The following is a 26,474-nucleotide window of genomic DNA, read 5'->3' on the forward strand; positions in this document are numbered from 1 at the left end:
CTGAATCCACAGATCAATCTATCTGAGCTGAGCTGAGTGTAAAGACGTACTATTCCAGTTGCATGTTTGGGTTTCACATTGTAGGAAGCCTTCTCCCTGGCCTGTTTGAAGCACTCTTCAGCCATTTTGACCCTGAAAAAAAGACCAGTAATGACCATTAGTCATCCCTTGGAGATCTCAATACCAAATAACTAGGTAGAAATACACTGACATTACTGAAATTCATTGCTTCACTAAAAAAAGGGGGAGAAAAGTACACAAAAATCCAGCTTGGACAGTCCAGACTATGGTCATGTGGTATTTGAACACAATGATCTTGGTTTGTCAAAGGGCCAGTACTCCTACTGTGAAATGACTCACCCTAGTTTACTACTGCACGGAGAGAGCCAGCAGTGTCACTACTCATCTGTGCTTTAAAAAGACAAATGATCACCATACTGGCATTGACCGACTACAACAGCCTCTATTCATTTCCTGGATATTGTGTGTATCAGCACAGCATTTCTGCTTGTCTGTACTGCACAGGTGAGGATTCATATCTATACATCCAGGGGAGTCAAAAGGAAAGACCAGCAGAGAGAGAATTGTGATGATCGCCTATGGCAAAGGGCATAGAGTTAATGCTTTCAAATTTGTTTTATTCTTTCCTACTGAACAAGCAAAGCATGTGACGTTTTGCTTCTCGTACAAATACATATCACAATTCAATCTTCATTTGGCATAATGGACCAATTTGCTATTTGTTGACACAGTCAGCAGTATCTTTATAGTCATCAAACCACTGGAAGCTAACTGTGTTCTTTTCATTAGTGGGGTGAGGACATAGATTTGGGTCATTTAACCTCTTTTCCCTTCATGAATTTGAATGAATCTGATAGGATCTTTGGTGAACACGAGATGTGCAGGATGTTATTGAATAACCCGTACATTTCAGCAGCATAGGGTTTTAGGACAAGACATTCTAGTGTCTTCTCTGAATGATCCTATAAGAAAAATGTGAATCATGAAATCTTTCCATATTCTTCTCACCGTTTCTGTAAAATGAGCTTATTCTGCTTCTTCCACTGGTCTTTGAAATCAGAGGAAAACTCGTGCCAAATGGAGAAGAAAGTGTTGAGGGAAACCTCTTTCTCTCCTGCCTTTGGTTTCACTGAGAAGGACGTGCTCAAATCCAAGAAGCTGATGGCAGAAAAAAACACATTACTGCAAGACCAAACTAATATAACATGAGATTACAGAGACCTACGCTCACTGTTGCAAAATACAGAAGTTAATCTTAGTATAATATGACTTTTCAGAGATGGTAAAGTACCATACAAAAAAAACTAACTGATCTTGACTGTATGTCAGAGAATAGTGATTACTAAGGCAAAATCTTATCTCACACATATTATTTTCAGGGTTTAGCTTTGTCAGTCCTCCCTCTGGTGTGTATAAGTCTCTTTGTGTGCAGCATATACAGTATATACACACACACACACACGCATATGCTGTCTATACATGTAAGCATAAGTGGGGAAAAAAAGATGCACAAAGAGGAGACAAAGAAAGATCCAGCAAAAGAGGCAGGGGAGGACATGTAAAAGTGTTAAATGTGGTGGCCATTCGCAGTGGATCAATATGATCAACAGTGGACAGGTTGGGGTCTCTTTGTTTGGAGTGTGCTATAGGAACACATTCCTAGCCAGCAGTAACAGAAGCCTGGAGCCAAGGCTGTCTACTCTTGGTCCACTTAGATAAACAACACAGACACCGCACAGGGGGCCTCCCGTCTACTGAAGGCCTGGCATGACAGCCTGCACCTTCAATGTGACTGAAGGAACCAGAAGTCCTAAATATTGACAAAGCAGTATGATTATATTTCTTCACTGCAATGAGAATGTATCACTTCAAACTATTGGGCTCCATTATCCCGTGTTGCCTTTCCTTTCAAATTCTATCACTGCTATGACACTTGTAAAAAGACCAAATATAAAACCTGTGAAGTGTAACTGAGAAAACTGCATTTATTTTTTAGGTGAAGGAGCAGGAAGAAAATGTTTCACTTACATCTTCTGAGTATTAGCCAGATGCTTCTCCTGCGTTTCCAGTTCAGTTTTTGCTAAAAAAGGAGGGAAAATCGAAAGTAAACGGAGTAAATTAGTGAATCGCAGAGTTCCTGCTAAATATATCTTTCACCTATAGTGTGACTTGCATATACGGGAGGATTCCACATGTCACAATTACTTAAAACAACAGTCATCTTCAAGGTCAGTGCTGTGTCACCAGGTTATTAAGTGTTGGATTGTTCACTGTTGCAGAACTGACAAATGAGCACTGCAGATCACACAACAAGTGCTTCTTTGTGCAGAGTTACTTCGGATGGAGACAGATGAGTGAATGTGTGTGTGTGTGTGTATGTGAGAGAGAGAGAGAGAGGGAGGTGTCAGAGTGTAAAAGGGAGTTGGACACCAAGGTACACATTAGTAGATATTCTCAGCGGGCCACAACACTTATCTCAGTGGGCCATCAGGATCATTGGGACTGTGTTACGGATTATGATATAAGTGAAAAGCAGTGAAATGTGACAGCCTCAGTCAGGAAAAAGCCGCAGGTTAGCACTTATCAAATTTCACATAAAAAGGCTCATTTTCAGCCCATTTTCAAACATTACAGAATAGTAGTAGAATCAACCCAGCTCCATTTTTCACTAGTCTACATCTTCACTGGATTTCTCTCTGACTGTCAGGAGGCTACACATTAAATTCTCTCCTAGATAGCATCTCTGTCCTCTCAAGGGCAATGGTTTCTAAGCAGCTGGAGCTGTAAACTGTCAAATGATCAGAAATTACCTATGGACTCCTCCTGGCTTTCCGAGAAAGATGTGACAGTAGATGGGACAGAGAATCATTGCTGGCATAAGTCTGTGTTCTGATCTTATCTGGGTTATATCTGGCTGCTACGTGGAATTAAAGCCAGAGTCGCATCTAAAGATCTCAGACAAGCTCAAGTCCAGTACTATGCTTTACCATTCTGCTCTAATCACTCTGTAGCCAACACTTGCCTTACTCTGCTTATGGTTGACAAGTAAATGGTGACACATTGATAAATAATATGAAGGTGGTTGACAAAAGCATCTTAAATTAACACCGTTCTGTTTTCTAAGCAAAGGTGATTTCAACCAATCAATTTTTAGAGAGACTAGGAACGCATACATAAACCTTTTCTGATGTTAAATTATTAAAATTTAATTCAATATGAGCCATTATCTACTTCTTCTGATGATATGAAGATAACGTGATATCGTTGAGCAAGATGACTAAACTGACAATTATATTTATACCGTAGAAAAGTTTTATTTAAAGATGTCACTTTTGTTATTGCATCAACACCATGATGTGGCCCAGTGTTACTATTTTTATGATTTTACTTATCCTGTTAATGAACACTGAATGACAGGGGGGTGCACCCTGGACTGACTGCCAGTCCATTGCAGGATAATGTGTTGCGCAATGTGAGAAACTGTAGTTTGATGTTTATTTTAACCAGATTGGCCTACAGGAAGCAGCAAAGTTGTAGTTGGTAGAAAAGAAAAGTCTAGCTAATCTTTACGTCCATCAGAAACAGATTATCACATGGCCACTGCTCTCTCCTGCAAGTCACAGGGACTCCATCAAAGGCCTGCATGCATGAGAATTTGTGAAGCAAGCGGGGAAAATCGAGCTAGACCAAACAGCCGAGCTCCAACAAGTCCGCTCCCACTGTTATTCTGTGGTTAGTTTCATGGTCAGAAAATAAACAAAAGTGGTTTAAACTGTGGAGCCAGAAACAGTTTAACCCCAGGCTTTTTAGAAATTACAGAAATAACAAAAATAAGACATTTGGCTGTTGCCTTTTTTTTTTTTTTTTTTTTTTTTTACCGCCACAGTGGAGGAACCCCAAGAATCCTGTCTGGAGCCTTCTGAGTCACATGTCCATGTTACGGTGCTTACATTCTGCTCTCAGAGGAAAAACCTAGTCATTTGCATCAAAGAGAGGGCTCCCATATTTCTCTCAAACACAGAGAGAAAGGAAGAGAGAAGAAAAGAGAGGGGGAGAGATGGAAGTGCAAGAGATGCTTTCATCTGTAGACTTCCTTTAAAATGGACAGTGAGCATTACCGCAGAGGAACATATGCTATATATTATCCTCTCATTTGAATACAAAAGCAGTTGGAGAGAGGCCTGTGAGCTGGGTCCTTCAGAAAGATTGGTCACAGTCAACTGAATGTGGCCAGGGTCAAAGGCAAAAGTACATAAAGAATGACATTTGGCTTGTTATGTTACAAAGAAGAATAACAACGTCAGTGTTACACCTTTGAAGTGGACCACAATGTCCCAGTATTGTTGTAGATGTCAGATTATGGAGATAAAAGCTTGACTGTATGACATCTGGTGGACACGACAGACAATTATATTTTCAGTAGATATTGCCATAAAATGTCCAGAACAAAAAGTAGTAGCAGCAGCTGTTAGCCTGCTTTAGAACATAAGAATTTTATTCTCATGGTGTCTACTGGAAATGTATCGCCACTGTAGCAACATGGCACTAGAAATGGCAGATTCCACTGCTTGAAAGGGAAATATCTCGGCGTCTGTTGGATAGATTTCCATCAAATTTAGTAGAGATATTCATAGTGTCAAGACGATGAATCGTATTGACTTTGTTGAGCTCCTGATTTTTAAAACAGTAAATGAAGCTTCATCCATCCAATGAAATAGTCTGAGACTGAATATCTGATTGATAACTGGGAAAAAAATCCTCAGTTAGCACCACTGTGAGGCTAACAAAGGGTTCTAAGCAAAATGTAGAACAGCTGTTGGTTTCCTCCAGGGTGAATGATAACTATGGTACCTTCATCCATCACCAACCTAAGGTAAAATCCCAGGTTCTTTGGTTTATGTCAAAATGCTGCACATGAGAAACTAATAATCCTAATTATAAATAATATTATAATAAAACTAATTATCTTTGTCTTGTACATTTCCAAAGGTCGGCATGCTAACACAGTAAACTAATATAGTGAACACTAAATATTAGAATGCAAGCATAGTGCCTGTGAGCATACTAGCATGACTATATAGCCATTCAGCTCATCACTGAGGGGGCTAAGAGACCTACTAACAAGGCTGTAGACTCTTAGGATTAAAAGGGCAACGGAAGAGGAAGTGCTCATCGCTTACAATCAATTCATCATCATTTTAATAGTCCTCTAAGTAAACACCTCACTGCAAGGGGTTATTTGATTGTCTAATAGGACTGAAGGAGTAACAGGAATAGAAAAGTCAAGCAGGCAACAGTGCTTCTGAACCCTGTCGCTCCTGTGATACAGCAAAGAAAAAAGGAAGACAGGAAGTGACGGAACATTTACAGTAACTTTAAGCAGTAGAAAAGGCTCACACAAGTGAAAGTCCGTTTTGTTTCAGCCTTTTCAGGCATCCAATTCTGTCCCCCAAACTGAATTTAACAGGCTCCATGGTTGACCATCAGCCATTCTGAATCTGCCTTTGAGGCAGAGCAAGATATATTCTGTTTTGTAAAAGGTAGAGATCAAGATAAAGGGCCCAGCTACCAAGTACAGTCATAATGCGTCAAAGCAGATAAGCAAACCTGAAACAATAGCTGTGAGTTATTCAATACACATGGAATAAACAGACGTCCCTATGGATACGACACACACACACACGAGTGAACCTGTGTGTGTGTGTATATGAACCCAGAAGCAACATGAAACTGAATTGGAAATGTGTCTGGAGACAGAAAAAAGACCTCAGTGTAACTGATGAGCAGCTTCACATGCTTCCACAACAAAGAGGAGTTTTCAGCTCAGCTATACCAAGGGTCTGCTGGTGGAGAATAGAATAGAATCAGGAGGGATAAATAATTTACCCTTTGAGTTTTAATCCACTGTCTGGTGGTAACACAGAAAAGCAAACCTTATGTTTAAGCAGACCAACTATTATCTGTTTCATCATAATGAAATGTCTGGCAATATTTTTTTTTTATTACTAACCTTCACATCCTGTTGAAGGTGCTTAGCCCCCAAGCTAATTTATTCCCACTGAACACATAATGAATTATCAAAAAATGGTTTCAAATATACAAGCACATACTTTAATTCTTAAAAGGTAAAAATAATTTATTTAAAATTTGGAAAGTAAGTTTTGAAAAATGTTATTGTGTATTTATGGGTAAATGCTAAAGGGCTGAGAATGCACTACAGTGCCCACATTAGCATCATAAAGGAGTGGATGTCACGGTATAGCTTACTGATCTGGTTTCAATATTTTCTGGACAACAATGGAACTCTATGGCACAGAGCAACAGCTAAATCAGGTTTTAGTTGTACAAATAACATATGTTAGTGGGATCAGTTCAGTGTTGGTTTAGGTGTTTTATGGGATCCTTTGACACAAACAACTAATGAGTTAATCAATTAATGAGTCTAGTGAAAATCTTATCAATCATCAGTTTCATATGATTTGGAACACAAGCTCACCTTGACTAAGAAAGTCATCCATCTTCTCCTTAAAGGGCTGCAGGTTCTCTTCAGAGGACAATTTACAAACTTTCTCTGTCTCAGCTGAGCAGGCTGAAACAAAAAGAGGTGATCGTGAAGAGGAGGGAAAAAAAAAAGTCTTTCAGAGTAATAATATCTTATCCAGCATTTGTGTGTAATTACTAACTCTACTGTGCACTTCACCCTAGTTGAGCTTGCTTGATAAATCTCTTCTAAATTTCTGCTGAATAAGTGTGTGCAAAGACATAATGACCCATAATGACTAATAAGGCACCCCCAGGAACCAGGAAAGTCTGTGCGTTGATCCCGGGAGAAACTTATCGTCACGCTCTATCTGCAACCATAACGGATACACAAACTCAGCTTAAGGCCTTAGAGGTGGAGAGGCCATGAGACGCCGAAGGGAATGGGAAGGTCAGGACTGGGCAAGTGGTAATTCATAAACCATATGGTGCCTCAACCAAAAAGGTACACAGCAAACTCTCTGCACTGTGCTGCTCGGTGATGTCCTTCAGGAAAGCCAAGGCCATTTCTGCGCCGCCCACCTATCAGAACCCCCCTCTGGGAACTGTCATCGAAGCCCGTGTCTGTTAGAGCACTCAGCTGGCTCTGCTAGGTAATGAAGAGGTCTGCAGGTATAGCATGTGATGATGTATTTATGTACGGCCAGCATGTGCCACTTCCACAGGGGTCGAAGCAGACGCAAGTCCATTTCCCCCGCGAGAAACTCCATCTTTACGAATTGCAAATAACGAACAGCCTAAAGAATCATTATGGCAGAGGAAAAACAATATTTGGCAACACGGATCAGGAACCTGATTGGTTTAGCAGCAAAGGTACATAAAACATGATAGAGGACAGACCAAGTTTGGGGAATCGTCGATCGAGCTTCTAGCACACATGCAGTACAAGTATGCACACAAATGTTTGTACAAAAATCCATAGTCATTTTTTATCACACGTAGGCACTTCAGTCCTTGGAAAGTGTTCCGAGTGCTGATTGACTTGAGACAGAACAATGAAAGAGTTCATTTCCCAACTGGCTCGTTCATTGGGACTTTTTGTACTCAATCAAGTTTGGCTTGTCAACCACAATCCAATTACCTTATGTTTATCCTGGGGTCTTGACGCAATAACATAATACATTCATTCTTGTGCAGATGTTTTTGTATGTGTCTTATACATTTTAAAATTTTATATACCAGTAATTTACAAGATTCCTACCGTATATGTAAATACTAAAATGCAACAATTACTGTCATCACATGCAACTAATAATACAATGCTTTCCTCTTCTTCTTGACATAAAAGCTGGGACATAATGTAAGAGTTTAACCATGTGTACAGGTAAAGGAATAGATGAACAACCGACTGATAAATTAATGAATGAAATAAAGAGACAGAGTCATCCATTATCCAAATGAGTCCAGCCATGAATCATATTTAGGACCCCTCTGGGCAACGTGTTGAAGGACAACGTGCACAGAAATATGCAGGAATATTCTGAACCCTTATTTTTGTGTGTGGGAGGTTTGAGGCAGCCTGGGTCAGGAAGGTTTTTCAAAGCTCGAGGAAAGCCTCTTCCAGTTCAGTGACTAGCTGATGAACCTTTGATAGTCTACACAGGTAGTGGAAATTCGTTGACCTGGCCCCCACTATTTTTTGATCTCTATTTCATGAGGACAGTTAAGGCACACCAGGTCCAACAGGAGTCTACATCTGACAAGTCACATCTGCTTCTGGTTACCTTTTCTGTATGACAAACAGATGCTATCTCCCTGTTGACCCGCCTCTACGATCTGCACATAACCATAGCTGGTCAGGTTTAGGAAATTATTTTCCATTGTGCCATGAGATGTGTCAATAGATTAAAACATAATTGACTGTCTTATAAACTTGCATGTGACGGTATTTTAAACAGGACATTACACCTGTCATAGATACTACCTTATAAATGTGCAGTTTAAAGATTTTGGATGTGCCTAAACAGAGGGAAAGCGGAACGTAGGCTGATAACCATACCATTGAGGTCTTTCCTCAGCTTGCGCAAATCTCTTTGAAAGTCCTCAAACTTCATCTGAGAGGCCTGAAAAAGGTCCTGAGGTTCCGGCAATGGGTAGACACACGACTCTTTGCCAGCATCCTGGTGAAGCACAACACGCATCCAGGACAAAAAAAAAACACACACACCAAAGTCAAAGTCAATCTTCCTCAAATGGAAGAGGGCCTCTCTAGTATATACTACACACACCAGAAAAGATTGAAATAAATGTCTTCAGAGCTCGACATGCACTTATCAACAGTCCAAACATCCCAGAGAAGATATGGCTGAAACTACAGCAGATAATGACCATTAAGGCTGGTGCAAAAAGTACGCTGCAATTCTATCTATTAGTTACTACAAGGCCATTATGAGTGCTAGAACCATGTCATGCAGGTTGATTTTGGCAAGCAGCACTCTACTGAGTTCATCTCATCTGGAGAACCCTAATTATTTACACTAGCGCTCCTTTGGATGCTGTGCCAATGAACAGACTGCAGGTTTGAATGAAGCCAGGCCAAAGCAGAGCAAGAGTAGGAGATGAAGAGTGAAAGACAGAAAGAGAATTATAAGAGAGAGCCAGAAAAGGAGAGAGATTTGTTTCTGCCGTAAATGAGGAAAGGGAAAATAAATAATTTGATAAAGGATAAGCCATGGTATCCTCTGGCAAGAGGGGAGATGAAAAGAGAGCTCTGGAAGGATTTCTAAGCAAATCAGACTAAAACAGAAAAGTGATTCAAATAAACAGGAACCAAAACATACCTCATCAAAGTGCCTTAGATAGTAAGCAACAATGTAGGACAAAAGACTCTGGGAGTTATCCTGAAAGAAAGAAAAAGATCTAAATAAATAAACCATAATCCCTTTATTTATTAATTTAATCATTTTGGAGCAGGACGTTTTAATTTGTGCGGAGCAAACAAGAATAGAGACAGCAGTCTTAGAAGTTGAGGATAAATCATGACACTGGAAGAGCAATACAACAAAACACAACTGTACTAGGCTGGCTGTCATAACTCAGGGTTAGTGGAAGGTTTGATGTTCTTTATGGATACCTTACTCGATCCACCACCACAAAAACACAAACCACTGTGTCCATATATGGCAGTGCCAAGGGCACACTGAGCCCGTTGTGATATTGAATAAGAAAAGTAAACAGAACGGTCTCCCCTCTAAATATGCACAGCTACAGTCCTTCTTGTGTAGCAGCAACTCCCGGGCTCTCAGTTCTAGACTCAACCATAGACGGACTGTTGGATCCAGTCCAGATCAACATTTATAGTAACCATTATCCTGAACCATACTTTTTATTCCTGGTGCCATTCGAGTTGCTGAAAGTTGTGTTTCTGTGTGTAACTGACTTAAGTTTACTTTACCTTTTTTAGTGCAGCAAATCTGCCCCCCCTCTACCCCACACACATAAACACACACACACACTTCCAGTCTCCTGTTTGCTTGTGAATAACAACTGAGCGTCAGCTCTCGACACCCAGACTCACACTGTAACACTCACACTGCTCTTAACGTCCTTCAATTTTGGCAAAATGTCCAAGGTGAAGCCGTCAGCCTGCCCTCGAGACCGATTACCTCCATTCATGAAGTTACCAAAAGCCAGCACCAGGCCAAGCACCTGCAGTACACAGCTACCACTCTGGAGAGTCTGGTGCAAAAATAGATATGAATTAGATGCAGACAGGAGGGTTAAATTGACTGACAGAAGATAAAATTACATGAAAAGGCCAGTTACTCACCTTGCATACTCTTTGAAGGATTTCCATTTTACGGAGAATTGAGGTGATACATTCATGGAAAGTTGACTGAAACAGGATGCAGAAAACCCGTTCAGTGAAGTTGGGGATTTGAGATAACTGGTACAGAAACCTGGAGAAGGGACCAGGATCAGTCACCATAACAATCAGTATCTGTTTAATGGCACACCTCTCAGGCAATGTGTTTGTTTTAGAAAGTGCTGTAGGTGCTGCTCTTACTGTTCAGGCTTGTCCAGTGGTTTGGCATCCTGTTTGTCTTTGGAGGATTTAATGTGCTTTTTGATGCTATCCATCTCATCATCTTGAGCTCGCTGTCAAATTTAAGTGTGGAGTCAGTTAGATGGAAACCTACTGTTTGAGTTGACACAGTATAAGCAGGGAAACATCAGGAGCAGTAAAACCAAAACAAACATTGTACCAAACACTTTGGTACACTTTGTATTAAACAGGAATTATGCTAAACATATACTGGTAATGTTCAGATACACTTGTATGAGTTTATTTTATCCTTGTATGATTTAGGAGTGTAATGTACACTATGTTGCAAACCACAATTTAAAGAGTTTAGGAAACAAATATTAATTTCATTCTCATCAGCGATTAAAAAAGACATTTGAAGATACATATTTCTCCACAGAAAATGGAGATAAGGGATATTGGATGTTACCACTAAGTCAGTAGTGTCACAGAAACCAATCAAATATGCAGCACTAACACTAAATAACATACAGTGCCTATAAAAGGTATTCAGCACCTTGGATGTTTCATCCTTTTGACAAATCAATCATGGTCAGTAAAAGTTGGCGACTAAAAAAATCCCAGAAAATAACAGGTTTCTACAAAGTAATGACAAATAAAATTATATAAGGTGAAATCAGTGTTTGCATTAATATTCACCCCCTCCAGGTCAGTATTTAGAAGACGCACCTTTGGCTGCAATCACATCATGGAGTCTGTGTGGATAGGTCTAAATTAGGCTTAGACATCTAGACACTGGAATTTTTTCTCCCCATTCGTCTTTGCAAAACTGCAGAAGCTGTCAGGTTGCACTGGGATGGGGTGTGAAGTCCATCTACAAATTCTTTTTTAGATAGAGGTCTGGGCTTTGACTCCAGAACATTCATCTTGTTGTTGGTAAACTATTTCTGTGTAGTTTTTGTTTTATTCTTCAGGTCGAAAAAACAAACCCCCAAAATCTTCCATCTGTAGTTGTCTTGCCAACTCAAAAATATTGTCCCCCAGGATTGTCCTTTTTTTTTGCCGGATTCATCTTACCCTCTACCTTTAGAAGCCTTTCAGGGCCGCCTGGCGAAAAGCATCCCCACAGCATGATGCTGCCACCACCGTGTTTCTGGTGGATGGTGTGTTTGTGGTGATGTGCAGCGTTTTGTGTGTGCCAAACATAGTGTCTTCTCTGATGGGCAAAAAGCACCATTTTGGTCTCATCAGACCAAAGAACTCTCTTCCACTTGACCATGGAGTCTTTCACATGCCTAACAGTGGCTTTCTCATTGCCACTCTCCCATAAAGCTTTGACTGGTGAAGAACCCGGGCAACCCCGGCATTGCTGAAGCTTGTAACTCCCTCAGACTAGTTAGTAGTAGGTGTGTTAGTGGCCTCTCTCACTAGTCTCCTTGTTGCACGGTCAGTCAGTTTGTGTGGACGGCCTGTTCTAGGCAGATTTAGACATGTGCCATATTCTGAGTTGCTATGAGTGTTCTTTTGTCTTCATGGTGTAATGGTAGCCAGAAATACTGCATAACCAGTGACTGGACCTTCCAGACACAAGTGTCTTTATACTGCAATCACTTGAGACACATTTACTGCACTCAGGTGATCCCCATTTCACTAATAGTGGGACTACTAGCACCAAATATCTAGACCTCTATTGGATTAGGTCAGTCATTTTAAAAAGGGGATGAATATTAATGTAAACACTGATTTTGCCTTACATATTTTTATTTAATTGACATTACTTTCTAGAAACCTGGAGAGGTTTATTTGTCAAAGTTGCCAACCTTTATCAACTATGACTGATTTATAATGTCTATAAAAAGGATGAAGCATCCAAGGGGGTGAAAACCTTTTATAGGCACTGCAGGTAGACCTTTCACCGAGAAAAATCATTTAATTACAGTCCTAAAACACTTAAAATAGTGTGTTTATAAAGAAATAAAATTCAAAATTTGCAACATCTCCAAATTCCTTGATAACTGACAAAACCTGTTGATAAAGATCATATGTGAGCAAAAACTGCAGAGCAGCTACCAAATAGAACTTGAGATGGATTTGTTTTATTAGTCTAGTTGTCCTTTTCTTTAAGTCGACAAACTTTACCTCAAGTTTAAACAAAAACTGTACTGTTTTGTACTTAAACTCAACCATATGCCAGTCTATACAGTATAGGTTTCATAAACGCTAAATTGTTGCTTTCAGCTAGATTACATTCCTGACCATTATCCTGCTGTCAGGCTCTGCACCACAGTTTTATACAAGGTGGTTTTAAAAAAGCAGGCCAGAAATGCCCCTTCATTTCACAAGACAATAGATGTTAATGTGTCTCATGCAGACGGACAAAAAAAATAAAACCATCTCCAGGAAGAGAATGTAAACTTTCTCTCCATTCGTCCAAAGCCCAAAGACCCCTCAAATCTGAGTCTCAGCAGTCTGGTCTCTCCTTCTGTTTCTCTCCATCTTTCTCTCTGGGGTTTGGCCTCGGCATGGATCCTTGGAAAACATCAAACACCAGCATCAAACGCACTGAGAGCCCGATTAGTATTCTACACACCGCTGCCTTCTGTCGACGAGGGCAAGCTTCTCTTTTGCCTTCTCTTGAGATGTTTTCAAGTGTAAATATATTTAACACAAAGCAGATTCTTTTCAAAGGGCATCAGCAGAGCCCAGCAGTGTTTGGTGTAATTGGGGACAAGTAGGCATTAGCGTGTGATCTTTCAATTGCTAGGGCATGTTGCAGTGGTTGTTAGCATAAGGAATACAGTCCCATGTGAAATATCAAATGCAAAGGAAAGTACAAGTAGGATGAGATCTGTGATGCCAGAATTCTAGCGGTAGCCAAGTGGTATTCATTAGTCAGGTTTCTAGTACAGAGCTAGAGCCAGCAGAGCCAAGCCAGCAAAGACTTAATCACCATTTATGTCACTCAATTTTCAATGAAACAACAAAATGGCAGAATGCATCATGTAATAAAGATGTAAAATATATTTAGACTTCACAAGCCATGAGAATGAAATGATCATCTGTAGTGTAAAAGTTCATGAGAGGGACTATTATTGTAACTGACCTCCATGACATTTAGCCAGTGTCAGCTGAAAAGAGTCTGAACTTCAGACAACCAGTCTGGGCCCACATTATGGCTTGTGATATTAGAGGGGAGGGAGTGGTGTCCCACTATCACAGTGACCCCTTTAATAGTGGTGGCTTATTGTTCAAAGAACAGGAGTGGCTATAATCTGCAGAGCATAGATTGAGCAACCCCGTCCCTGCCTGAGTGTTTTCTCCGTGTGAATACAGTACACTATGTGCACATTTGTGTCAGCCAACGTGTTTGTTTGTCAGCATGTTTGTGTGAGAGAAGAAAAAGAGTAAGGGAGAGCAGTGTGTGATCTAGCTCCTAGCACAGTGAGTAAGGGTGTAACCATTAGAAGCCCCTCGCATTCCTCAACACAGGCCGACTTTGCTGCCAACTGTGGTTTAGGGGGCTGGAGACCCACAGACAGGATGGAGTCTTGCAATACAAAAGAGAAACAATTTGGCTCCTCCACTCAATAACATAGCCTAAGGCCAGAAGGGGGAGAAGGAGAGAGAGGGAGAGTGAGAGGGCTTGAAGTCTTGGGGTGAGTAGAGAGGTTAGAAGACTTTTGATCCTCAGTTATGACACATTGGTTCATAACTGCAGCTTGTCTCGAGCCTCCGTCTCATTCCCATGATCAACATTATTAATATGCCTCTGGCAGCCAAAGGTCCAGGCCTCTCCTGTGTAGTTGTGCCAGAAAGCAATTCATAGGAATTTCACAGCATCTTAAAACTCTATCACAGTTGAAATGTGGAAAACATGGACGTTTTCATGTTCCATTATTTACTGACCTGACTTCGAACGGGTCCTGAACCGTTTCCATTAGACGGGGGAGATTTCCTATCAGTGAAGGTTGATGAATATGTATTTACTGTACACAAGGAGCCGTTCATAGCCAAAATGGAGTCATATTGGAAAGCAGTGATGACAGCTCCTTAACTCTTTTTAGCCCAATATTAAACAATACAATGTGGTCAATTCACTTGGCAAAACTCAGCTGGAGTTTCTCAACCATAATTTCCTTTTCACAGGGGCATTATAAAAGTGGAGTCAATCAGATCCAGTGTGAAGAAAACTTGTTTACTATGTAAAAGCATTGGTCCCCGTCCAGGCCAGCAGACAGACCTACACAAGATTGACTCTGTCACCGAACAGCGCACATACCAGTATGGTTTGTGGCTCGTCTGTTTGTTTTGGTATCTAATGCACACTTCCTTCAGAACACTCTTTCAAGAGGAACATGGAATAAGAACGCCACATACAGAGGAAAAATATGTTTGCAGTAATGGTATATCTGTTTGACCATTTTTCATAATTTTATAGACACACAAATTGAATTAAAAGGTGGATTTTCTTTTTTATTTGCCTGCTTACACTGTACACAGAAGTTCTGCTTTTGATAATCTTGGAAAGGTATCTTTTGATGGATCGCAATTGGTGTATTGCGGCTTACCCTCAGTCAAGTGCCAAATAAAACAATACTAACAACTGATGAATGATCTTTTTGCCATTTTGTTGATATCATAGCTTCCATAATAAAATGATTGCCTGTTATTTATATATGGCATGAAATGTCTAACCATAAATCATTCTATTTGTCACAAGCAAACTATTCCAAAATAATACTTTTACTGCAAACCACAAAGGAAAAGAGAGAAAAAAAAAAAAACAGACCAAGGTTTTCACATACTAACTACTGAAGTCCAGATCAGCATGAGTTGTCAGTGGTGTTACTTTGTATAATTGCATTGGGTTTGTTACTCAACACTGTGTATTTATATGATTCAGCATTGGCAGGAAAATGCAGAAATGGATTTCAGTTCAGGATATTGTCTTTTCACTAGTCTATTGACTTTACTGAAACCACTATCCATATTGCCCACATGGAGGCTTGATCGACCCCCCTTCACAGTCAAAAAAAATTGCAAAGATTAAAAATGTTGATTACTGTTGTAACCATAAAGAAATTCCAAGTAGCACTACAGCATGCTATACTCACATTTTCATAAAGGGCTTGCAGAGTCTCCAGGTCAACGACAGTGTTGTCCACATTTAGGACAGCTGTGGATGAGAGAAGGGAATGATTTGGTTAATGTAACTATGGCATTTCTCTGCTACGTTTGAGGAAGACCATTAACAAGTCAGAAATCAAACTAACACAAACAGGCATCTCTAGATTACAACATTTTTCTTTGGCTGCATTAACAATCACAAACAGTGGAGGAGTTTCTTTTTTGCTATGCTGAGTTGAAATAAAGGCAATATTTTCCATGTCGTGTCGTATGCTGTCAGTTGCATAGTTATCAGCTCTCATCACGATAACGCACACGGGGCCACAAACTAAAACATAAATACAGAGGTCTCAGAAATCTGTCAAAGGTACAAAGATCTTTGTTTGAACTGTTTGAATTCCTGGTGTCGCCTTTTTGTCTCGGCGCGAGGACCTGGCGCCCGCAAGCATTAATCCTTTGAAAGTAAATGTTTAAAGACAAACAGAGCCCGGGGGTCTGCAGTGTTGAGGCTGAGGTGTTGCTATATGCACAATCACCCAGTGAAGCACTCGACACCTATATCTGTATTTCACTGTGCTGTGGGTGTCCAAATTACTCACATTGTTTTGATCTGCTGATTTGCTGTTGAGGTGAAAGGGGAAAAACTAATGTTGGGGGATAAAAGAACTTGGAATAAAGGACCCCGTGCACAATATTCACTTTGTGTCACATCTTACACTTGGACACTGAATGTGGCTGGACTTTCCACAGACAAACTTTAGAAAGAAGAATAAACAAGATCATGAGAAACAAAATTAGGCAGACAAGTGGAAGAAGAATCCCTCAGGTGACTCTTGTGCCGTTTCTATTCAGCAGTTTGTCCTGTTTTTAGCCATGATAATGCTTTTTCTCCCTTTATGGGATCTTGTAGCCTTTGTAATCACTACCCTTGATGCCACAAAGCAAAATCCACTCCTGCTTCCCTAGTTTTTTGCCGTCATTCTCTAAACTCTTCACACCGTCTCGTCTTCCAAAGCCACCACAGAAATAATTTCCTTCTCTCTGACTCTCCCTTTTTCTGTTTCTCGCACTCTTCTCTTGTGACCATTTGGTTTCTATTACAATCCGAACCAGAGTCTGGCTGGCTGGGTTGATTGGAGACAGGTTTTAAAAAGACACAGAAGAAAGCCATATCATCACTCTGACACAGACTTCTCATGACCAAGCCAGACCCATCTGCCTGGGTCTACCCCGACTACCACAGTCAACCATAGCATTGCGACGGTAACCACTATCTAATACTGTGACTGTGGCGCTGAAAAGCCTCACAGGAAGCAGACACCACATGGAAATGTCCTATGAAACATGCAGAGTGTCAGCCAAATCTGAGAACAAACAACAACAGCTGTGAAGAAAAGAAAAATGTGTTGACTTCTCATTCTCACTGAGCAATTGGGCCGTCATAAAACAGACACGATCAAATTCAGTGATTCAGAAGTCAGAGATATCTAACTGATGAGGGCTTTGCAAGTCACAGTCTCCAGCATAAAACCAAGAGGAAATAAAACAATGATTCACTACACTGCAAGGGACAATTACAAAGTTTTGATGGATGAATCCTTTTCTTTGGTAAACAAATGGTTCTTTGATTCTTTAATAACTTAAACCTCTAATGGCACAAGGGAACATGAGATCATTTGAGGAATAGGAAAACAATGGCAGCATAATGCTATTATACAGTATCATCTTTTGTGTTTTATGTGAAATAATGGGCATTTTAAGGCTGTAATTATTCATGCCCAATAATCATTCAATTAAAGTGCATCACAGAGTAAATAAACACTTTCTACCGCACTGTTTTGGGGGAACAACAGGCACAGAGTATTACACCAAGATAGCTTCTCTCCGTTTCATGATGTACTGAAGTTTCCAATCAGCACTAATTATTTACTATGCCAAAAACTGTCCTAACATACGAGATGAATAACAGTGCTGATGAGAGTGGCCCTTGCTTGGCCTCTCACTCTGACCTGAGATGGATGCACCGAGGACTGACATTTAGGCCCTAGACGAAGCTTTGAAGACAAAACAGCACAGCAGAGTAGCTGTTTTCTGCTACAAGTGTACAACATGTACCAGTCATTGTTTTTGTGGTACCCATTTATTTTTGACGTAATCTACCCAGCTGAGGTAAACATCTTAAGCTGTAATAAAGACGCTATGATTGAATAGGCTGGGGAGATGAGGAAAAGTGTTTAGACACATGGATGAGCCAAGATTGGAGAGCAATCAGAGAGTAACTAAAACAGGAAGACAGTCTGTTCCCATCAACATCTCCTGAATGACTTCACTTTAACAAAGCCGTTTAGACAAGATGGTGACACCTCATCAGAGAAAGAAAGACAGGCGCTGAGAAACATGATGTGGATGTTAGATGGGGAGAGATAATGCAAAATGAGAGCAAAGAAAAACAGAAGAGTAACAAAAGGAAAACATTTCAGATTCCTTTCAACATCCCAGCTTGTGATAAAGTTAACTACTACAGCTAGTTTTAGGCAAATGATCACAACAAATGCTCCATGTTACAGACTTGCATTGTATGAAGTTATGAACAGCATTAACACAAAGAGAAGCTTTAGTGTGTGTGTGTGTGTGTGTGTGTGTGTGTGTGTGTATGTGTGTGTGTGTGTGTGTGTGTGTGTGTGTGTGCTTATTGAGTGCTGCCATAAGATTTTAATAAGAGATTTTAAAGGCTACAAAGATCTTAAAGAAAAGAGAAATAAGGTGACATGCACAACCACGTGATGACACTTACCATTGTGGATGTCCTTCATGTCAAGATGAATGCTGGACATAAGAATACCCACGGCCTGTGAACGCTTGTTGCTCAAAAGTTTCACCACCTAAAAGATGATGATACAAAGAGATGTGAACAACAGAACTTATACCAGGCCAGAGAAAACAACGATGGCAAAGTTTTAAATGCACGGTTAATAACCAACTTGAGACAAAAGGCAAAAAAACCCATTCCTCTTTGTCTGTTTCCTTCTGTGGGTGGAAAACCTGAGATTATTCACCACTAATATTAGGAAAATTATAAGGCTGTCTAGCTGAAATATGGGAATTAATTATTCCCCTCCCTTTATCCGCCAATGATCTACATCCATCTTTCAGTCAGGTGATTAAAAATGTACAGAACATTTAGACAACAAGAAGATATTTTTACTAAGCAGAGCATGATCTCATGGATTTCAATCCCGTAACTGATTGAGCAAACAGATAATCATGTTATCTGGTTGCATTATGGTTTATGGAATTGTATAATGCAAATATAGCGAGCACCAGTACATTAAAACCAAAAACTTGTAGTTAAAATTGTTCAAAAGCTGCAATTTTAACTAAACTTAGCTGAATAATATTAGCTACCATGAGTTGTTATGCATGGAAAACGACATCCCTTATGAACCACAGCTCGCCTGGGAAAGCACAAGTGTGTGCTGGGTACCAATGTCGTGAAGGGATAGAACAGGAAACTCGTAGCCTACTGCGATCCAGACAGAACTCTTCCATCTGAACCAGATCACACAGACCACAGACCTCTCAAACACACAGGAAGTTATATCACCAGTCCCCAACTGTCTGTTTTCCTGGCTTAGCCACAGCTTTAGGGGACAGGGCATTGGATATGATATGATGCCGAGTGGCTTCCACAGTGAGCTTGTGGTAGTTTGGTGTTGCTGTGCAAAAAGAATCCAAGTATAAACCATTTTCACCGTTTCATCAGCTGACCTGACACTGAAAATGGACAACTAGGTATAAATTACATTAGAGTTTAGTAGATTATCACCTAACAGGGCTCTGTTACAGAGGTTCACTTTATTATATATAATGTAATACAGCTGGATCCATAATCCATCATAGTTACTGAAATTATTTTCATCACAAAAACTTACAACAACAGCTTTTCAGCATAACAAGACAACCCTGAAAATTCCTTTTAATACAAAGTTTACCAAACAATCTTATTAGATCCATGTGTCTGAGCTTTTGGATTAAAGAAATTCTTTAAGTCAAGGCAATTACTGTGCTGATCTTTTGATCTATTTATCATTTCTGGATTTGGCCAAAATTGAATCCTATACAGAATCACATGTGAGAAACAGATCCCTGAGGTACAACTTGTTCTCTTAGAAAAAGCTGAAAGTGACTTGAAATTACATTTAAAGCATGCCATCTTGGTTTATAGCCTACAGTACAATTGTCTTACTTTCATTAGTGACATAAAAAGATATTAATGTGATAAACCAACAATTTATTCATATTTAAATTTATATTATTTATATTTACATTTTCTCGAAACTGTTGGTTGTAAAAGGGCTCTAAATACAGTATATTTTAAATAGGCGATGTCTGTGTCTTATCTGGTAGTCTGAACCGAACACCAAGTACACTAAAGTATTGATCAATAAATAGTCTCCACAAAAGCCAACAACTCCATGGTAATATACTTTTTATGGCACTCAAAGAATTATCAGAATTGAAGTTCCAATACTTAAGTGGCTGATCACCTAAACGGATAAAATAAGTTGTAGAAGTTGGGCATGGTGGGAAAAAGGTGTGTTGATTATCTGATGGCCAGAAAAATGATCAGTAATTTTTCAGTCTTAAATGCTTTAAAAAAATAATGTTTTAGCCATTTAACTGAGAATTTGTGAGGACAGACTGATTGGTTTTATCTATACCTGGGTTACTGATAACTTGGAAAAAAAAAAAAAAAAACACACCACTTTAAAGCATTCTCCTTTTAACCTGTTGCTCCAGGATGGGAAGTGGCATCCTGTTTAGATGTACACTACTACTCAAAAGTTGGGGATCCCTTACTTTATATTCTATTGTGAAAACACATGACATTAGCCTGAATAGGAAATATGGCGAAAGAACAGACAGGCCATGCCGACATTGTCAGAGTTGGAAATAAAGATTTTGATGGAAATTTTTCCTTCTTAAAAAAAACAAAACATACACCTTTTGCAGCAATGTACCCTGGCAGACCTGAAGCATTCTAGCCGTCAATGTTTTTAAATGGCTTTCCTTCCTCCATGTCTCTTCTACTCTGTACAAATCTCCTATTTTACCACCTCCAAGGCGCACCCAGAGCATCATACTGCCTCCACCATGCTTGACTAAAGGTACTAAGCACCGTTTTAGCTCTTTCAGTTGTTCGTCTCAAAAATGTTCTTCTGTTTGATCTGAAGACCTCAAACTTGGACTGTTCTGTGGTCTTTTGCCCATCTCAGTCTTTTGATTTATTAGTCAATATGTTTTTTTCTTGGCAGTTCTGCCATGAAGTCCAGCATCTTGAAATCTCCTCCTCATTGTTGATACTGACACTGGTGTTTGACATTTACCATTTAGTGCATCTGCCAGTTGAGGACCCATGAGGCGTCTTTGTCTTAAGTTAACAGCATGTTAAGAAGTTTTAAGTTTCCTCCAATTTCTTGCATTGAGTAGCTTTCCTTTTCTAAGGACAACAATAGACTAGCGAGTCTCTAATGAAAGTTCTTTCTTTCTGGCTATTGGTACCTATAGGAACCTGTAAAACAGCCACTGCTAATGTTCAGATACTAAACTTGTTTGCTCCATTAGTACAACAGTTCTCAGCTGTTCAATAACAAAAGGGTTTTCTTATAATCAATCAGCCTTATAAAATGACTAACTTAAATTAGCAAAGCCGTGCCAGGAGATTGATGCAGAGTTCTGACAATTGCTTTTTAACAGATGATTTTTAAGTCTGATTAATTTTAATTGTTTGTGATCCCAAACATTTGAGCAGTAGTGTGTATTCTTATTCATTAAAAACAGTTAAAACAATTCATATATAAAAAAAAAACAAACAAAAAAAACGAAGAATTGCAATAAAATTTCATGAAACTAAAGCCCAAAAATGATCATTATCAAACAGAGGTACATCACATAATTCAGCTCAGTATTCAGTAAATACTGTGTCTCTATATGAAATGGACAACAACATAGACTTGAAGACAGCTCCTCTTTTAAACCTTTCTGCTGCAGACAGCAGGGTCAACACTTGACACTGGTTGATGATAGCAGTTCTTCACATCTGATACTGATGTCAGCAGAGGCCTCTAAACTGGCTGAGTACTGACGTCAAAGCTGCTCTCTAGTGGTAGCTCTGGAGAGGATGCTTGTCCCCTCTCATCAGCAGTTGAACTCACAACACACAGGCAAATGGAAAGAGCTGCAAGTACTGTAGTAGGAGATGTTATCGAACATCTTGGGGCCAGTTCTCATGAGCTGGAAATGTTAGAGGTTGGCTGGGTTCAGTCAGGTTCTACTTATGTTTTTTATTTTGTTATTGACTTAGTATCTTCAGCACCGTAGTTTTGTTGGAGAACATGAACAAGGGAATTCAGCCCACATCCACCTACATTTGTCTCATAATTTAACATTTAACATGCACGGTTTCAGGATCTAGTAAAAAAAAAAAAAGTAAAAAAAAAAAATTTAGAGGTCCATCAATCTGATTAAATCAGTAAGTCAGTTTAAATAAAATAAAAAAATAAAAAATTACACTAGTTGTTTCCCAGTCTTACTGCTCTGTGACAGATCAAACCAATACCACTGTGTACGCTGTAGAGAAGTGAATTTCTTGTGGATTACTGTGTCTCTAGGTGTCAAAGCAATAATAGTAATTTGACAGCTCCTGGAGTGCCAACATACTTGACGATGGCTATGTTTGTGTGTTTGAAAAGGAATACCTGTGCGAAACAGATTTTCTTTAGAAGGGCAAACTCACTTAGCTTATCTCCCGTTTCCCCATCGCTGTTGACTTTCCTTCTCTAGTGGATAAAAGTAGCAAGGTGAGCGTTTTCCCTCCCCTTAAGGCTGCTTTGCCTGGTAACTATTTTATACTGGTAACTATTCTACACCATCTATTCAACTTCAATCTGCTTAAGTTAGCAGCATTCATGACTATTTCTGTGTGGCAGTCCGATTTCTGTGGTATTTGATGGACAAAAGAAAACTAATGCTTTAAAATAGTGATTACATAAGCAGGGTGACTTGGCATTAAGGACTGGACTTGAGGCTTACTTTGTTTTTTCTTATTTTGTTAGGGGTAGATGGAGTTCCACCATTTTTTGCAAGTCAAACTTTTATTCAAGTGAAACCTTGGTTGGAAAAGATTTTATATTGTGGTGTTCAATTCAACACTTCCCATAAACTATGAAGATTTCCCACCAATGCGCACAGCTGAGGCCATTTCATCTGAGGAACTGCTAGGGGTTTCTACTGGGTCTCAATTAGAGGAGAGAAACCACCTTCCCTGGTGCAATATTATTTGTGATTTAGGCACATTATTTGGAGTAATGGTACATTATCATAAAAACCTTCACTAGAGCAGCTTTAAAATGTAGATCAAATGTTTGACTTGCTGATTGATGGAGTGACATAAAGGGCATTGGAGAGGGAAACAGTCTGACTATTAAACTAAGTCATACAGAAAGCACAATGGGAGGAGCACATCATGAAATATAGCTCCCAGGCTTCTTGCTCTTTCCCTCCAACCCCTTCCCTCCCCTCTCTCTCCCTCTTAACAGTCGTGAGGTTTCCTCACCACACGCGAGACATTGGCTCGGTGCCACTAGTTGGTCACGGGAGAGTCAAGTGGGAGCCAGCGCTCGCACCACATAATAACTGTCTGGCTTTAGCAGTTCCTCCTGTCACTCAAAGCAACTCTGACAGCGATAGCAAGGGGAAATGGAAAAGAACAGGCCATCAGGGGAGTGAAAGTAAAGATGAGAAAAGCCCTAAAGATACAGTATCTGGTAGCCCAGGGGGATATGCAAACACACGTTTATAGTCGTAAACAAATCAGCACAGACATAGTATAATCTACAGAAGGACAAAAGACAGATGCACTAAAACACATAGCCATAGAACATACTGTACCTGCTTGGCCTTGGACTTGCTGATCGTGTCTGAGATTGGCTTTTTCTTTTCCTTAACAGTACTTTTGGAGAATAGTTCCACAAACTCTTCAAAGTTCACAGTTGGTTCCTCGACTTTCTCCCACACCAGCGAGTCAGTGTGTCTAAACACAAGGGGAAAGAGAATTTATTTACAGTGCAAGCAGGTGAATCTTAATCTGCTACGTTATTGTTTGAAATGTATTATCCATATAAATAATAGATCTTGCGCATTTGTTTTATGAGTACGCACTAGTCATCTTTTGCAGTAAAAATTTATGTTTTGCACTTGTCAAATCCATCGGTCAAACAAATTACATTTAGAATTCAGTTTCAAGTTTCCCCACTTGCAAACAAATCATCCATCTCTAGAGATTTATCCAACTACAATTTTCCAGTCCTTATTAAGACTGCAAGAAAAGAAAACCTAGTTCGAGTCGATTCACTGCTGCCGCAATGGCTGGACTGCATCACTTTTATTTTCCACAAGGTTAGCATCTCTACTGCCATCACAGCATGTGTCCGATCTTTATCTTAAGTGGACAAGCTTCCTCTCAATTCTCTACTGTTCAGAGAATACCTTAGTGCAAATGTTCCGTGTCTATCTTTGCTTCATACTGCATATCCTTACTTTTTAGCATGCAGCTGTATGCGTGTCCAATAGAGGGGCTTCATTGGCTTGGGGGGCTCTATCACAGCCTTGGCAGGGGCAGCTTCCTGGACCATCATGGAGGGCATGGGGCCTGGTGGAGGTGGAGGCCCAAACCCTGGGGGTGGAGGTGGAGGTGGTGGGCCCAATCCAGGCAGAGGGGGAGGTGGAGGAGGGCCCATACCTGGCAGTGGAGGAGGTGGGGGTGCAAGTCCGAAACCTGGTGGCGGAGGAGGAGGTGGCGGAGGAGGTGCTGGTACGCATAGTCCAAGCCCAGGTATGGGTGGTGGAGGAGGAGGTGGTGGTGGTGGGGCAACACCCCCAGGTAAAGGTGGTGGTAAAGGTGGTGGAGGAGGTGGGGGCATACCTCCGGAAAGCGACGGGGGAGGTGGGGGAGGAGGACCTGGATGGGTGCTGCTCTGTTGTCTCTGCTGGCACGTGCAGACAAAGCCGTCTGCAAATTTGAGGGTGGAGGATGAAACAGAGGACGACGTGCCGCATGAGCCTCTGTTGAAAGGCACGTCAAACTTAAACCCTCCTTCCACAGGTGAGGTCTGGACAGACACCTCCTGGCTCATCTTTCCCAGTCTTTCTCCTCTTATCTGTGTAGCTTTGTGGTGGGCATCACCCAAAGCTTCCGTATTATCCCCACTGCCCTTTGCCAAGGAGGCCTGCTGGCCCTGTAACACAGCGATCTTAATCCTGAGGTCATCGATGGTCTTCTCGAGCTGAGGGATGAGACAGCTTTCATCCTCTGAGCATGACTGACCTGATTTTAACCTGCTGGATTCTGTCTGTCAGTAAACCAAAAAGAAAATTTACTTACAACACGCAACTACATCGAGTTTGCAAATAGACACTGGACAATAAAACCAGTGCGTTGTATTTTTCTTACATTAAACATTCTCTTTCAATAATGCATGTACTCAAACCTATTTTGTACTGAAAGGAGTGCTACATGTTAGATACATTACCATTCAATAAATTACACTTTACAAATATGAAAACACCAACAACAGAGGAAGCTTAGTGACTGAGCTATGAGCCAAAGAAGGGTCAACAAAGTCCATTATGTCTAGACTCCAGCAGACCTCTGGCTCCAGACTGGTTAGAAAAGGGATGAGGGGATGCTGAGAGATTCGACCCCAGAGACAGCGAGTCTCGTAGGGCCTCACATGGGGAGGGTTTGTGTCTGTTAGTACAGATTTCCCAGTTGTGGTCACTTTGCTAGATCTTAGGGATAATGTTCAGAGAGTATAGCCTTGCTAATTTATTAACTCTTCTAGGAAACAGGGTTCAATATGACTAAGTCTTACAAGACAAGACTGACCTCTGCTGGACAAAAAACTATTTACAATTGAAGCATTTAGCCAATGCAGCTTGTCCAGAGGATGAGGTTTACCATATTATGTAACACTTTTACAGGTCACACAGATCATGTTTAAAATCTCTTCAGACTATTGTGTATATTTGGATTATTATTCATAGATTAGGAGAGGATTTAACCAACCTGAGAGTGTACAGCTCGTGGCGTATTGGTTGTTGATTGAGTCAAAGAGGATCTCAAGCTCTGTACTCTGCCTGTGGTTCGCCCCCCATAGAGTTCCCACAGGTGAGAAGACACAGGCAAGCCTATAGATGCCCAGGTGTACAGCTGCTCTTCCTGCACACAGTTTAGAAAACAGGTAAATGCATACAGTAAATAAGATCAGAAGTACTGTGATTAGCGCTCACAGTATATGTCAGATTATGTGTAAATAATGTAAATGTTCACAGATTAATAACATCCCCCTGTGACAATTGTTAAGCGATTCGTCTTTCTGTAAGCATGAAGTGTAGCAACACTAGAAAATAAGTAGTGCTAAAAGGTTTTTCTCTCAGCATAGACAATGTAGAACAAACATGAGATTGAAAGCCAGCTAATGTCATTTGGAAGTCCAAAGTTACAATAACCAATAACACTACTTTGTGCGCTGAGCTGAATTTCACAGTTAACTATCCTGCTTGTTCTTGTTTTCAACAAAGACTCCAGTTTTATCATGAAAAATGACATCACTACTTAGTTATTAGTAAATGATTCAGGACGATCAGCGGTAAGAGATAAAACCTACAGCAGGAACACATTGGAAGAATTACTCCTGCATTCCTGATCCACCTCCCCCATTCTTCAAATTATCTACCCCAT

The 26,474-nt window shown here is 40.3% G+C and overlaps 1 protein-coding gene across 1 annotated transcript in view; it reads right to left on the minus strand.

The window, feature by feature from the left end:
• Positions 1-26,474, minus strand: part of LOC113159317 (formin-2) — a 35,642-nt gene that overhangs the window by 1,189 nt on the left and 7,979 nt on the right. Inside the window, exons 4-17 of the mRNA XM_026355943.1 lie at positions 25,800-25,952; positions 24,272-25,083; positions 23,624-23,765; positions 18,468-18,555; positions 15,661-15,722; positions 10,568-10,659; positions 10,331-10,460; positions 10,093-10,239; positions 9,342-9,401; positions 8,561-8,681; positions 6,518-6,610; positions 2,050-2,101; positions 1,030-1,179; positions 51-132 (exon numbers count right to left, since the gene is read on the minus strand). Coding sequence (XP_026211728.1) covers positions 51-132; positions 1,030-1,179; positions 2,050-2,101; positions 6,518-6,610; positions 8,561-8,681; positions 9,342-9,401; positions 10,093-10,239; positions 10,331-10,460; positions 10,568-10,659; positions 15,661-15,722; positions 18,468-18,555; positions 23,624-23,765; positions 24,272-25,083; positions 25,800-25,952 — 2,184 coding nt within the window. The remainder of the gene's footprint in view (positions 1-50; positions 133-1,029; positions 1,180-2,049; positions 2,102-6,517; positions 6,611-8,560; positions 8,682-9,341; positions 9,402-10,092; positions 10,240-10,330; positions 10,461-10,567; positions 10,660-15,660; positions 15,723-18,467; positions 18,556-23,623; positions 23,766-24,271; positions 25,084-25,799; positions 25,953-26,474) is intronic.

Source organism: Anabas testudineus, chromosome 15, assembly GCF_900324465.2.
Source record: "Anabas testudineus chromosome 15, fAnaTes1.2, whole genome shotgun sequence".
NCBI lineage: Eukaryota > Metazoa > Chordata > Actinopteri > Anabantiformes > Anabantidae > Anabas > Anabas testudineus.